The sequence below is a fragment of the Scyliorhinus torazame genome, chromosome 2 (genome assembly GCF_047496885.1).
Source record: "Scyliorhinus torazame isolate Kashiwa2021f chromosome 2, sScyTor2.1, whole genome shotgun sequence".
Lineage (NCBI taxonomy): Eukaryota > Metazoa > Chordata > Chondrichthyes > Carcharhiniformes > Scyliorhinidae > Scyliorhinus > Scyliorhinus torazame.
This window is the reverse complement of record NC_092708.1, coordinates 67,848,694-67,864,230: the sequence shown is the minus strand read 5'-3', so window position 1 is coordinate 67,864,230 and position 15,537 is coordinate 67,848,694. Positions and strand designations below refer to the sequence as shown.

The window sequence follows — 15,537 nt, the reverse complement described above, 5'->3', positions numbered from 1 at the left end:
GTACTTTAGTGTCAAACAAAATTTGAAAATATACTGCATCCCCGTTGCTAATCAGCTGTGATGAACTGTTTGGTATGAAAATCATTTGTTTACTTTTTTAGGCCACATGAAGCGCACCAGGCATGTGCTACAAAAGGCCCATGGAGAAGGAAGACCTTGCTTCTCCCAACTATCTCAACACCGACCTTGCCTTATTAAGCCATGTTATAGCTGGGTGTTTGGTGAATGGTCTGCATGCAAAGTGGAGGTAAGATTATCATTTTATTATAGCTTGTCTTGGGATTGCAAAATTACTTTGTGCAGGTTCATCTGACTGCAGTCTTTGAAGAATACAAATCGTAGCTGACAAGAGGAAGGATACTAACAATTAAAGGGACAATGAGACTTGTTTTTGCTCACTTAGCTGAAGTTATCCCTTCCCTTGGAGACCTCACACCACTTGATGTCTTCCTCTTGTGAGAAGCATGGGTTGAAGCCAACTCCATGCCTGGACTGGCAGGAGATTAAATTTGTACGAGGCATCCAAAATATCTGACTCTATTTTCCAGTTGTATCTTCTCACATTCTTTCCAAAATGGATTGCTTCATATCTGCTTTGCATTTCTCTTGCAATCAGTAAGCAGCTTGATGTTACCTGAGTAACCTTGAGATGAAACCGTTTTCTTTAATGAGGCAAGAACCCAACCTTGAACTGAAGCCAAAAAACTATTTTGATGGATAAAGGAGGATGCCCAAATGTGGAGTGTGGTGGCATAGCTAAGGTACAACCAGGTTAAACCACACACGGTTAACATTCTCCAACCCGTGATTATGTATTTTGCATCAGATTTTACATTGCTGAAGCAGATGGAAATGTAGATGTACTAAAAATTGGAACAATTGTCAGAGATAAGTGTCGAAAAATAACTCATTTTGAAAGAATGGGTGAAGCTCAATGCATCGGGTCCCTGATGGCATATCCCTTGGCTGTTGGAAGATATCAGAGTGGAGATAGAAAAAATTCTGGCCGCAATTTCACAATCCTCCTGCAATTTGAAATTTGAACCGTTTGAGTAATTTTTAATTTGAGTTACTTCCGGAATATATATTTTTACTAATTAATACAGGAAACCTCCATTTCCTTGATTTGTTTTTAAAATTAATGTGATTGACTGAAAGCACAGGTAGATAACATCATAAAATTTTCTATTGCATTCTGTGTTTGGCAATTTGCTGCATGGAGTAGAAGAAACAATGGTCAAGACATTACATGATTTTTTTTTACTCTTACATGTGATGTGGGAATCAGTGGCTGGGCTAGAATTTCTTGCCCGTCCCAAATTGCCCTTGAACTGAGTTGCTTGCTTGGACATTTCAGAGGGCATTTAAGAATCAACCATGTTGCTAGGGTCTGGAATCACATGTCGGCCAGACCAGGTAACACTGGCAGATTTCCTTCCCAAAAGGACATGGATTTTCATTCCAGATTTTTATTGACTTCAAATTTCATCATCTGCCAGAGTGGGAATGGAACCCAGGTCCCCAGAGCATTATGGATTACTAGGCCAGTGACTCTATCATTACGCCACCACATCACCACAGATGAGAAGCAGACGCTGGGGCCAAAAGCAGGAATAGCGTAGGCCTAAGGAAGGAAGATCCTGGCTGACCCCACGGCTCTGTGAAGACCCCTTGCATGTTCTCTTCCAGGCTACTCAAGGAAGGTGGAATATCTTCTTCCCCATATCTCAAAGGAGGAGGTCTTCCTGTCTAACCAAGCCAGCCTGGATGGAGAACATAGAGGAGGTCAGTGACCATAGGCTTGTCCGGATAGCCTGGATGGCTCCACATGTGCATCAGTGACCTTCTCCACTCCACAAGGTTGAGTAGCTCACATTACATTCCCCAAGGGAATTATTGGGGAGAGGCAGCCAACCATATTAGTGGGAATGGGGCGAGTCTACAACATCTCCTGTGAAAGGAGCTCAGTCAAGGGTGCAAGTCTCCCAGTCACCTTGCAATGTCACTTCAGAGTGACTGAGTCCCAATGCTTTTGAGTGGCCCCAAAGTAAAGAGCTATGGTGCCACCTATTGGGAGTTTGCCTTATCATCCTGCTCATCTAAGGATTTCTCATGCTCCACTGTATCGTCACTTGCCAGGGCCTCATCTCTTTGCAGCACCAGGTTGTGTAGAGAACATCAGACCACTACAATCTGGGAGACACTTTCTGAGGCATATTGAAGTTCTCCACCAGAATCTCACCTTCCTTCAGGAGATCTATGGTCTGTTAAATGGTTGGTAGGGTTCGCCTTGTGGCTGGTGCTGTATTTCTCATGTGTTTGTATCCAAGGAGGTCGGCAGTCATTTCTTTAATGGGTATCTCTTTCATACAAACCCTACAGTGCAGAAGGAGGCCAATAGGCCCATTGAAACTGCACCGAACCTCCAAAGGACCACCCTACCGAGGCCCAATCGTCCGTCCAATCCCCGTAGCCCCACCTAACCTTTGGACACTTTGGGGCAATTTAGAATGGGAGGAAAGTGGAGGAAACCCACACAGACACAGGGAGAAAGTGCAAACTCTGCACAGACTGTCACCTAAGGCTGGAATTGAGCCAAGGTCCCTGGCACTGTGAGGCAGCAGTGCTAACCACTATGCCACCATGCCGTCCTAATAGTAAGAAGCCATGTGGGGTAAGTGAAAAGCTGAGGCATCTGGGAATCCATGGCTGGCCTTTGGACACAATGGAATGGAATCCCTTCCTGTTAAGGACGGTGACTTGGTTGCCTGTGGGAACTTTTATGGCCACAGACTTGCAATCCATGATACCTTGTGCAGGAAGAATGTGCAATGCTTCTGAATACATTGACTGTCTCAGACTGACTGTCTAGAGCAGTGTGATAGTAGACCTATTAGCTGGCCCTCGCATAAAGGGCATTGGTTACCACCTCGGTGCAATGATGTGCTCACTCTTTAGGAGATGATACACATATCTCCAGTGGGTTCCTGGAATGCACCAGAAGAGTAAAAATTAAGGGCCTTGGTGACTTTTATCAGCATTGTCACCAGGTGACTGGCAAAGCCTATGGTGCTCAATGTGTCCACCATTATGGCACAGAGATATGTGACACGTCCTCAGGTGGGTGCAGTCTTCGATGACACTCCCAGTGTCAAAGGACAGTGGGATACCCTGGCACAGGGTACCTCTTTCTCCACCCTGGTACCTGTTGACAGTCCCCCCTGCAGCCCTCTTTCACTTTGTCTCTTTAGCTTTCTAAAATAATTGCTTTTAGCAGAGCTGTGGGATCTGTTCCCATTCTGACTGTCTATCTACAAACTGCTGTAGCTCCCAGCTAAAACTAAACAATAAAAGCCATTTTTTAATTTTACAAGAGCCTTTGGTTGTCAAGCAACTCTCCCTACTCTTCATGCCGTAGCTCGCTCTGTCGCAATAGAATCCCAGTTTGAACTGAAACCAACCCCCGCACATACACACACCTTTGTCCAACATGAATCTAACTACAGGTTATATACAATACGCAGAACAATACTTTTCACTGTACCTCGGTACATGTGACAATAAACAAATCCAAATCAGGTCCCTTTCAGCCATAGAAACATTAACTTAAACCCACTTAAACTATACCTTGTTTTGAATGTTTAACAATACAAATATGAATCCCTTAAAGCTACCTTTGGTTTGCTAAATATTTTCAGCATGATTTGACTTTGATCCAGAGGATCTACAATGCAGATGAGCATAATGCATTGTAACAAAGCTTATAAGTCTTCCAATTTGAGTTTCTGCCCAAACACATATCTTCCCTAATGTAACGAAAAGGGTTTCCTTTACTCCACAACAGGCTGGTATTGGGTGTCACAGATAACTGTGGGTGTCTCTCTCCTGCAGGTGTTAAAAACCACGACCCGGAAGTGTCGCACTGGGACAGCTTCGCAAGAGAGAGGGGGCAAGTCTCACTGTTTATGCCTAACCAGTGAGGTTGTCCTTATGCCACACCAGTTACCTTGACTGCCACCTACGCCTGTGTGAGTCTCTCTCCTGTGATGGTGAAATGTCACCCGGAAGCGCCCCACTAGAGCAACTTCACAAGAGTGAGAGAAAGAGGGACCACTATTTATTCCTGACCAGTAGCCTCTCCTGAGTGAGCGTGTTCGAAGCGCTCAGATTCCCTTTTCCGGTCCTTGACTACGGGATTATGTCCTGGCAATTATTGTGACTTGACCAGAGTGGACAGTGAAAGGAAGGTGAGAACCACAAGAATGGTAGTTTTAAAATAATTGATTTATTTAAGGGAAATTAAGTCTTCTGCAACTCAGATTAACCCACACACACAAACACCGATAATGAAATACTATGTGTAAAACAAGAGACTAAATGGCACATCGAAAATTCTTATAGTTTACACAGATATACTTTAGCGATGCAAACACAGATGCATTCACTCACCCACCCCAAACCTCAACAAGCTATACTAATTGGGAGTTTTCTGTGAGCTGGAGGAATATATTCACCGCTCCAGGGACAGGATAGTTTAAAAAAATGTTGACACAGATTTCTTTAGATCTTCTTCCAAACCGGCTGGTCCTTGTGGCTTTTTGCTCCTTCCGTCTTCGTGGTCTCTTTTCAGCCAGATGAAGCATGTGTCAGGCAAGAGAGTAGATTTTCTTTCCGGAGAGTAGAGTTCTTGCAGGGCCGTAGAGTTCTTGCAGGACCAGAGTTCCTCAGACTTGCCTTTTTTTAAGGGCAAAAACCCTGAATGGGTCAAAAACTGACCCTTCCACAGTTGAGTTCCAGGACAAAGGAAGCCTTTCTGATTCTTGACAGAATGTAAGTGATCAAGTTCCCCAATCACAAGGTGTCATAATGTAATTTGATTTTAATCAGTGCCCTCACAAAAAGCTTGCAATGTCTCTGGTTTCTGCTGGTCCCTTGACAATGGTCGCTTTAGACAACTTTAATCGTTATCTCATTAAGGTATTGTGCTTCCGTCTGGCCAGGACAAAAGTGATTTGCATTTCAACTACCCCTGGTCCCTTGACAATGGTCGCTGGAGATAACTTTAATTGTTATCCCATTAGGGTATTTTGAGTCTTTCTAGCCGGGGCCGCAAGTGATTTGCATTTCAACTGCCCCTGGTCTCTGAATGAGATTGGGCTGTTTCATAACTCATGGACTGTTTGTCTTGATTCCAACATGTCCAGTTTATTTTGGTCCTTTGATGAGTTTGCTGCAATTTACACTAATTTGAACATATTTTCTTGATTTGTTTTTAAAATCAGCATAATTTTACTTGATGAGGCAATCAATAAGATATCCTGAACCAACTTAGAATTTTAGCCATTTGGTAGGCACTGTCTGCTTTAACCTCAAAATTGTGAAAGACATTTTGGCTGATAATCACCTGGAATTTACAACATTAAAAGACTCTCATTGACTCTATCTACACCTCCTGCTGCCTTGGGAAAGCGGGCAGCATAATCAAAGACCCCTCCCACCCAGCTTATTCACTCTTCCAACTTCTTCCATCGGGCAGGAGATACAAATGTCTGAGAACACGCACGAACAGACTCAAAAAACAGCTTCTTCACCGCTGTTACCAGACTCCTAAACGACCCTCTTATGGACTGATCTGGTGTATTTTATGTTTGCCCTATGTATTTTCTTTTCATGTACAAAATGATCTGTCTGAGCTGCACGCAGAACAATACTTTTCACTGTACCTCGGTACACGTGACAATAACAAATCCAATCCAATTTGTTGAAACCATCAGGTTCCAAATCCTGACCCAGCAATAGACTTTTATGAGCAACCCTTCTTGTTGTGCATTGCATTGAGATTGGAGATAACTTCTCGAAAGAGCAGCTGGTTTTCAGCCTTTAGATAAATATTTGGCTGCACATTGAAATACAGAGATCAGTAAATCCTTCAAACTGGGGAAATCACTCTCGAAACATTACTTTTTGAAGGGGATTCCAGGATGTAGATCTTGATTGTTTTTCATTCTGCATCAAAAGTTGTTCATCACCGACAGCTCCAATGTGTAAAACACTCGAGTGGATGGAATGTGAAATTTCCTTTATTGAGTTTTTTTTTAAAGCTAACATACTTTGGAAATTAAAGCTCTGAAGGGTGTGGGGTATTTCAATGGATTTCTCTGCTATCAAAACTGGGGAAATCAGGCAGGTGCTAGACGTGATTCCCACTGCACACTCACTTGGTTGGAGAAGCTTTATAGTTTACCGTCGGAGATCGCACGTTAAGTGCTGAATTTTATGGGCCATCCCTGGGTGGGAAAGCAGGCAGTTGGACCAGTACATAAGGACGCCATGCTGTCGGTGGCATGCCTGACCCACTCCCATCACCATTTTACAAGCAATGTGGGCGGCACAAGGACAGTCACCTGCCCATGGCCCAATGAGGTACTTAAATGGGCAGATAATGTCCAATTAAGGGCCTTATCCTGCCAATTGTTCTTTTCTACCAGGCAGTGCACAGGCTGACACTCAACATGCAGTCTGACACATTTAACCATTAGCCAGCAAAGAGGGAGAGGAATGCGCCTGTAGTCGGGCCCCCAGTGCCAGTCAGTGGTTACTCCCCATAGTTTTATCTCCCCACTGTCCATCCTTCCCCCTTCCCATTCCATCATCCTCCAAACTGTCAGTCTGGCCCCAGCAAAATCCCAGATATGCCCGAATGTCCAGGCCTGATGCTGTGTGCCACCTCCACGCCTTAACTGCAGCACCAGTGGTAGCTACCACCCTTACTAGCACTGTGGGAAGCAGAATTGGTAGCCTCCATTTGGTTGTCAGCTCTTTCTTCCTTGAAAGGAACAGAAGTCCCGCCACATACTAATTAAAACGGCATTGTCCCAAAACATTAAAGCAGGTTGAGCCTGCCCAGGGGAACTGGGCTTACCCCCAGCTGGGGTGCAGAGAGCCCACCTTCAGTGCATCTTCAAGCCCTGACATTGAACAATTGGTAGAATGGGAGGCCATCTTGAAATTGTGCCCAGCAAGAAAATGTATTACCCTGCTGTGACACGTTTGGGATAATAAAAAAAAGAATTCAAAGCAAAGTTCGGAAAAACATTCTTCACACAGAAGATGGGTAAAACATTGAATTCTTTGCTGCAAACCATGTGAAATGGACTGAAAATTGAAAGAAAAACTTGAAAGATGACTAGCAGTTAAAAGCCCTGGAATTCCCATGCAGAGCCCGTTCACCCAGTTCTCTCCCCATCTCTGTGGATGATTAGGCAGCCATCTGAATCAGGAGGCAGGATTCTCCGTTCCTACAGCCAGCCAATGGCGTTTACCATTATTGCCACCACATGCCTTCAGGAAACCCCTTGGCCGTGGGTGCGCTGCCAGTGGACCGGAGGATCCCGCTGACGGACAATTCCGCTGCAGGTCTTTGGGGATGTAACAATCATCCCTTTGGCTCACATGACCCAGCCAATCGAGTCATCATTGACCCAACAGGGAAAACATATTGGGAATCCCTGCATGCTGGTCCACCTCCATATTGGGCACTCTGCTGTCATGTGAGAGTACCTTTAAGAAATGGGTGTTTATAAATGGGTGTGTATATAAATATCTGTAGTGAGAGTACCTTTAAGAAATGGGTGTTTACTGCTGCAGTGATGTCAGAGAGTGGGTGGAGCTGGGCTGTTTGCCAGCTTTTCACTTTTGTTTTAGGCTGTTTGCTGCAGGGTGAGTTTTAGTTTCGTTTTCAGAGCTGGATAGCTGCAGTCACAGCCAGAAGGTGTATTAGAGTCTCTCTCTGTAATCTAAAAACTGTAAATCGATCCTGGTGATTTAAAACTAATAACAGTAGTGACTTTAACCTGATGTGCTTCTGGTAAAAGGTGTTTTAAGTCTTATGGATGTGAAAAGGAAAGCTTAAAGGATTACTTAGTGTTGTGTTCTTTGGGGTTGTATTTCAATTGATGGTTGCTAAGATGTTCACTGTATGTTTTAAAAAGGTTAACTTGAGTTCATAGAATAAACATTGTTTTGCTTAAAAAAATACTTTTCCATTTCTGCTGTACCACACCTGTAGAGTGGGCAGTGTGCTCCCCGTACCACAATCGATTAAAAGTTGTGGGTCAGGTGAACTCCATGATACACTTTGGGGTTCTCTAAACCCTGGCCCATAACACTGACTTGCCAGAAAATGCCCAATATTTAATCTGAGGCAACAGAGGTGGAAGTCATGTTTCTTGGCTTGCATAAGTTGTCCACGTTTCACTGTTGTAACGGAGGGTGCTGGGAAGACAAGCTTGGTAAACATAGAGCTTTATGTTTTTGGTTAATTTACTGTTGGTCCATACTCGATTTCACAACTTGACATGACAACTGCGGCATTGGCAATCCTGATGCTGATTTCAGCATCAGGAGACAGATTGCTGCTAATAGTTGATGCAAGGTGTGGGAAGCTTTTGACAATCTCCAGATGGAGAGTGTAAATGTTCATGGAAGGTAGAGTGTCTATTTTCTGGCCTTTCTTTAACTTTGCTCTTCTTGATGCTAATTGTCAGTCCAAACTATTTGCAAGCCCAGTAGAACTGATCCACAAGCTGTTGCAAGTGAACTTCAGTACAGGATGCCCGCTTGGCATCATTGGGAAACAGCAACTCATGGACTAGGGTATTACACACTTGGTTCTTGGCGTGCAGTCCTGCCAAGTTGAACAGCTTGCTGTCAGTTCTGGAAAACACGTAGACACAATCATTTGAGTCACGGAAAATGTGCAGTAGCAGCATGGAGAAAAATAATCCAAAGACATTTGGCGCTGGCCCCAGCCTTGCTTCCCACTGCTGATCTTGAAAGCCCCCATGATACACAATTACAACTGACAAAACTGTGCATGTTCTTGTGGAAAGAAGAAGTTCAACCCAGGAGACAAGGCAGGGAGCCTATTTTCTGCAGCAGTTTAAAGAGCCTGCCTCCACTGATAAGGTCAAAAGCTTTGGTGAGGTCTATGAAGAATGGTCTGGCCTGTTTGAAGCGAGTAAGTCATGTCAACAATCAATCTGCCAGCTCTGAAGCTGCACCGAGTCTCAGGTTAGATGCGTATAGTCAGGATCTGCTATTTTGTTGAAGCAATGCAAGCAGAGACCTTCCGGGCAATATTCAACAAGGAGATGTCTCTGTAATTGTTACAGTTATTGCTATGCACTTTGTGGTTGTTGTACAAGGGCGACTATTTTTATTTTATGCATTTCGTGTGGCACAAATATTTTCTTCCAGAATTGACACAAAAGTCACGGAGATGCTGCAACACTGTTGCTTGTACATTTTTATGATGTCAGGTTGAATGATAACATATCCTGAGGTTTTACGACTGACTGGGGATAGATCTAAAGTGTGCGCTTAAATGGGCTGCTCTTTCCAAGGGCCAGTGCAGACTGACCGATGGGCCGAATGACCTCCTTCTGCACTGTAAATTCTATGATTCTATGGTCAATTATATATTGAGTTTTACATTGGTGAGCTTGCTGTCCAGCTCCTCCATGTCAGGAATGTCTGGAATGGTGCTGAGAGCTTCTCTGTGACAATGTTTTCCTTTGCATGGAGTTTGAGACAATGCGCCACGCACTTTTCCCTCTATTTGCTGCATTCACAAATGATCAACCCTGTCTTTGTTTTCAAGAAGGCTGATTTTGTTCCTGCCCGGCCCATTGCTTCCTCAATTCCTTCATACATCCTTCCAGCAGCCCTGGATTCAGCAGCATGCTATTGCAGAGTTTTAATCATAATGTGGAAATACCGGCATTGGACTGCTGTGAGCACAGTAAGATGTCTTACAACACCAGGTTAATGTCCAACAGGTTTGTTTCAAACACTAGCTTTCGGAGCACTGCTCCTTTCTCAGGTGAATGAAGAGGTATGTTCCAGAAATTATATATAGACAAATTCAAAGATGCAAGACAATGCTTAGAATGTGAGCATTTGCATGTAATTACGTCTTTACAGATCCAGAGATAGGGGTAACCCCAGGTTAAAGAGGTGTGAATTGTCTCAAGCCAGGACAGTTGGTAGGATTTTGCAAGCCCAGGCCAGGTGGTGGGGGATGAATGTAATGCAACATGAATCCCAGGTCCCGGTTGAGGCCGCACTCATGTGTATGGAACTTGGCTATACGTTTCTGCTCGGCGATTCTGCGTTGTCACGCATCCTGAAGGCCGCCTTGGAGAACGCTTACCCGGAGATCAGAGGCTGAATGCCCTTGACTTCTGAAGTGTTCCCCGACTGGAAGGGAACATTCCTGCCTGGTGATTGTCGCGTGATATCCTTTCATTCATTGTCGCAGCGTCTGCATGGTCTCGCCAATGTACAACGCTTCGGGACATCCTTTCCTGCAGCGTATGAGGTAGACAACATTGGCCGAGTCGCACGAGTATGTACCGCGTACCTGGTGGGTGGTGTTCTCACGTGTAATGGTGGTATCCATGTCGATGATCTGGCACGTCTTGCAGAGATTGCCATGGCAGGGTTGTGTGGTATCGTGGTCGCTGTTCTGAAGGCTGGGTAGTTTGCTGCAAACAATGGTTTGTTTGAGGTTGCGCGGTTGTTTGAAGGCAAGTAGTGGGGGTACAAGGCACGCCCAGCATCTGTCGCGACACGACGGACTTCCTACAGAAACTCAGCACCCATGGACCAGTTGAACCAGGAACATTCCTCGTCACAATGGACGTCTCGGCACTCTACACCAGCATCCCCCATGACAACGGCATTGCTGCAACAGCCTCAGTACTCAACATAGACAACTGCCAATCTCCAGACGCAATTCTGCAACTCATCCGCTTCATTCTGGATCACAACGTCTTCACCTTCGACAACAAGTTCTTCATCCAGACGCACGGAACAGCCATGGGGATCAAACCCGCACCTCAATATGCCAACATCTTCATGCACAAGTTTGAACAAGACCGCCTCACCGCACAGGACCTTCAACTGACGTTATACACCAGATACATCGATGACATTTTTTCCTTTGGTCGCATGGCGAAGAATCACTGAAACGACTACACGATGACATCAATAAGTTCCATCCCACCATCAGACTCACCATGGACTACTCTCCAAAATCAGTTGCATTCTTGGACACACTCATCTCCATCAAGGATGGTCACCTCAGCACTTCGCTTTACCGCAAGCCCACGGATAACCTCACGATGCTCCACTTCTCCAGCTTCCACCTTAAACACATTAAAGAAGCCATCCCCTATGGACATGCCCTCCGTATACACAGGATCTGCTCAGACGAGGAGAGCGTAACAGACATCTACAGATGCTGAAAGATGCCCTCGTACGAACGGGATATGGTGCTCGACTCATCGATCGACAGTTCCAACGCGCCACAGCAAAAAAACGCACCGACCTCTTCAGAAGACAAGCACAGGACACAACCGACAGGGTACCCTTCGTCGTCCAATACTTTGCCGGAGCGGCGAAACTACGACATCTTCTTCACAGCCTTCAACATGTCATCGATGAAGATGAACATCTTGCCAAGGTCATACCCACATTCCTACTACTTGCCTTCAAACAACCGCGCAACCTCAAACAAACCATTGTTTGCAGCAAACTACCCAGCCTTCAGAACAGCGACCATGACACCACACAACCCTGCCATGGCAATCTCTGCAAGACGTGCCAGATCATTGACCACCATTAGACGTGAGAACACCACCCACCAGGTACGCGTGCGTGCGACTCGGCCAACGTTGTGTACCTCATACGCTGCAGGAAAGGATGTCCCGAAGTGTGGTACATTGGCGAGACTCTGCGACAACAAATGAATGGACATCGCGCGACAATCAACAGGCAGGAATGTTCCCTTCCAGTCGGGGAACACTTTAGCAGTCAAGGGCATTCAGCCTCTGATCTCCGGGTAAGCGTTCTCCAAGGCAGCCTTCAGGACGCGCGACAACGCAGAATCGCCGAGCAGAAACTTACAGCCACGTTCCGCACACATGAGTGCGGCCTCAACCGGGACCTGGGATTCATATCGCATTACATTCATCCCCCACCATCTGGCCTGGGCTTGCAAAATCCTACCAACTGTCCTGGCTTGACACAATTCACACCTTTTTAACCTGGGGTTACCCCTATCTCTGGATCTGTAAAGACGTAATTACATGCAAATGTTCGCATTCTAAGCATTGTCTTGCATCCTTGAATTTGTCTATACATATGTTTTTGGAACATACCTCTTCATTCACCTGAGGAAGGAGCAGTGCTCCGAAAGCTACTGTTTGAAACAAACCTGTCGAACTTTAACCTGGTGTTGTAAGACTTCTTACAGAGTTTTAATCAGTATTGAGACACGTGTAGTGTCTCCCACCCGCCCTCCTCCTCTAACCTAATTATAAAACTTATTGGTGTGAGGTAAGTACCATATTTTATTATTGTTATTAATATTTTTTTTAATATAAAAAAATTTAATTTAGTTGTTAGCCAGATCTTGGTAGAAAGTTAGAGGAATGGCAGGGAAGGGAGTGCAATGTTCCTCCTGCAGGATGTTTGAGGTGAGGGATGCCGTTAGTGTCCCTGCTGATTTTACCTGCAGGAAGTGCTGCCATCTCCAGCTCCTCCAAGACCGAGTTAGGGAACTGCAGCTGGAGTTGGAAGAACTTCGGATCATTCGGGAGGCAGAGGGGGTCATAGATAGCAGCTTCAGGGAATTAGTTACACCAAAGATTGGAGATAGATGGGTAACTGTAAGAGGGACTGGGAAAAAACAGTCAGTGCAGGGATCCCCTGCGGTCGTTCCCCTGAGAAACAAGTATACCGCTTTGGATACTTGTGGGGGGGGGACTTACCAGGGGTAAGCCATGGGGTACGGGCCTCTGGCACGGAGTCTGTCCCTGTTGCTCAGAAGGGAAGGGGGGAGAGGAGCAGAGCATTAGTAATTGGGGACTCTATAGTCAGGGGCACAGATAGGAGATTTTGTGGGAGCGTGAGAGACTCACGTTTGGTATGTTGACTGCCAGGTGCAAGGGTACGTGATGTCTCGGATCGTGTTTTCCGGGTCCTTAAGGGGGAGAGGGAGCAGCCCCAAGTCGTGGTCCACATTGGCACTAACGACATAGGTAGGAAAGGGGATAAGGATGTCAGGCAAGCTTTCAGGGAGCTAGGATGGAAGCTCAGAACTAGAACAAACAGAGTTGTTATCTCTGGGTTGTTGCCCGTGCCACGTGATAGTGAGATGAGGAGTAGGGAGAGAGAGCATTTAAACACGTGGCTACAGGGATGGTGCAGGCGGGAGGGATTCAGATTTCTGGATAACTGGGGCTCTTTCTGGGGAAGGTGGGACCTCTACAGACAGGATGGTCTACATCTGAACCTGCGGGGCACAAATATCCTGGGGGGGAGATTTGTTAGTGCTCTTTGGGGGGGATTAAACTAATGCAGCAGGGGCATGGGAACCTGGATTGTAGTTTTAGGGTAAGGGAGAATGAGAGTATAGAGGTTAGGAGCTCAGATTTAACGTCGCAGGAGGGGGCCAGTGTTCAGGTAGGTGGTTTGAAGTGTGTCTACTTCAATGCCAGGAGTATACGAAATAAGGTAGGGGAACTGGCAGCATGGGTTGGTACCTGGGACTTCGATGTTGTGGCCATTTCGGAGACATGGATAGAGCAGGGACAGGAATGGATGTTGCAGGTTCCGGGGTTTAGGTGTTTTAGTAAGCTCAGAGAAGGAGGCAAAAGAGGGGGCGGTGTGGCGCTGCTAGTCAAGAGCAGTATTACGGTGGCGGAGAGGATGCTAGATGGGGACTCATCTTCCGAGGTAGTATGGGCTGAGGTTAGAAACATGAAAGGAGAGGTCACACTGTTGGGAGTCTTCTATAGGCCTCCAAATAGTTCTAGGGATGTAGAGGAAAGGATGGCGAGGATGATCCTGGATAAGAGCGAAAGTAACAGGGTAGTTATTATGGGAGACTTTAACTTTCCAAATATTGACTGGAAAAGATATAGTTCGAGTACATTAGATGTGTCGTTTTTTGTACAGTGTGTGCAGGAGGGTTTCCTGACACAGTTTGTTGACAGGCCAACAAGAGGCGAGGCCACATTGGATTTGGTTTTGGGTAATGAACCAGGCCAGGTGTTGGATTTGGAGGTAGGTGAGCACTTTGGGGACAGTGACCACAATTCGGTGACGTTTACGTTAAGGATGGAAAGGGATAAGTATACACCGCAGGGCAAGAGTTATAGCTGGGGGAAGGGAAATTATGATGCCATTAGACGTGACTTGGGGGGGATAAGGTGGAGAAGTAGGCTGCAAGTGTTGGACACACTGGATAAGTGGAGCTTGTTCAAGGATCAGCTACTGCGTGTTCTTGATAAGTATGTACCGGTCAGGCAGGGAGGAAGGTGCCGAGCGAGGGAACCGTGGTTTACCAAAGAAGTGGAATCTCTTGTTAAGAGGAAGAAGGAGGCCTATGTGAAGATGAGGTGTGAAGTTTCAGTTGGGGCGATGGATAGTTACAAGGTAGCGAGGAAGGATCTAAAGAGAGAGCTAAGACGAGCAAGGAGGGGACATGAGAAGTATTTGGCAGAAAGGATCAAGGAAAACCAAAAAGCTTTCTATGTCAGGAATAAGCGAATGACGAGGGAAAGAGTAGGACCAGTCAAGGACAGGGATGGGAAGTTGTGTGTAGAGTCTGAAGAGATAGGCGAGATACTAAATGAATATTTTTGGTCAGTATTCACTCAGGAAAAAGATAATGTTGTGGAGGAGAATGCTGAGCTCCAGGTAAATAGATTAGATGGCATTGAGGTACGTAGGGAAGAGGTGTTGGCAATTCTGGACAGGCTGAAAATAGATAAGTCCCCGGGACCTGATGGGATTTATCCTAGGATTCTCTGGCAGGCCAGGGAAGAGATTGCTGGACCATTGGCTTTGATTTTTATGTCATCATTGGCTACAGGAATAGTGCCAGAGGACTGGAGGACAGCAAATGTGGTCCCTTTGTTCAAAAAGGGGAGCAGAGACAACCCCGGCAACTATAGACCGGTGAGCCTCACGTCTGTAGTGGGTAAAGTCTTGGAGGGGATTATAAGAGACAAGATTTATAATCATCTAGATAGGAATAATATGATCAGGGATAGTCAGCATGGCTTTGTGAAGGGTAGGTCATGCCTCACAAACCTTATCAAGTTCTTTGAGAAGGTGACTGAACAGGTAGACGAGGGTAGAGCAGTTGATGTGGTGTATATGGATTTCAGCAAAGCGTTTGATAAGGTTCCCCACGGTAGGCTATTGCAGAAAATACGGAGGCTGGGGATTGAGGGTGATTTAGAGATGTGGATCAGAAATTGGCTAGCTGAAAGAAGACACAGGGTGGTGGTTGATGGGAAATGTTCAGAATGGAGTTCAGTCACAAGTGGAGTACCACAAGGATCTGTTCTGGGGCCGTTGCTGTTTGTCATTTTTATCAATGACCTAGAGGAAGGCGCAGAAGGGTGGGTGAGTAAATTTGCAGACGATACTAAAGTCGGTGGTGTTGTCGATAGTGTGGAA

The 15,537-nt window shown here is 45.7% G+C and overlaps 1 protein-coding gene across 2 annotated transcripts in view; it reads left to right on the top strand.

Moving 5' to 3' along the window:
• Positions 1 to 15,537, top strand: part of thsd7ba (thrombospondin, type I, domain containing 7Ba) — a 1,603,431-nt gene that overhangs the window by 1,351,325 nt on the left and 236,569 nt on the right. For both annotated transcript variants that reach the window (XM_072472193.1, XM_072472199.1), the window contains exon 21: positions 102 to 247. In XM_072472193.1, the coding sequence (XP_072328294.1) occupies positions 102 to 247 (146 nt within the window). The remainder of the gene's footprint in view (positions 1 to 101; positions 248 to 15,537) is intronic.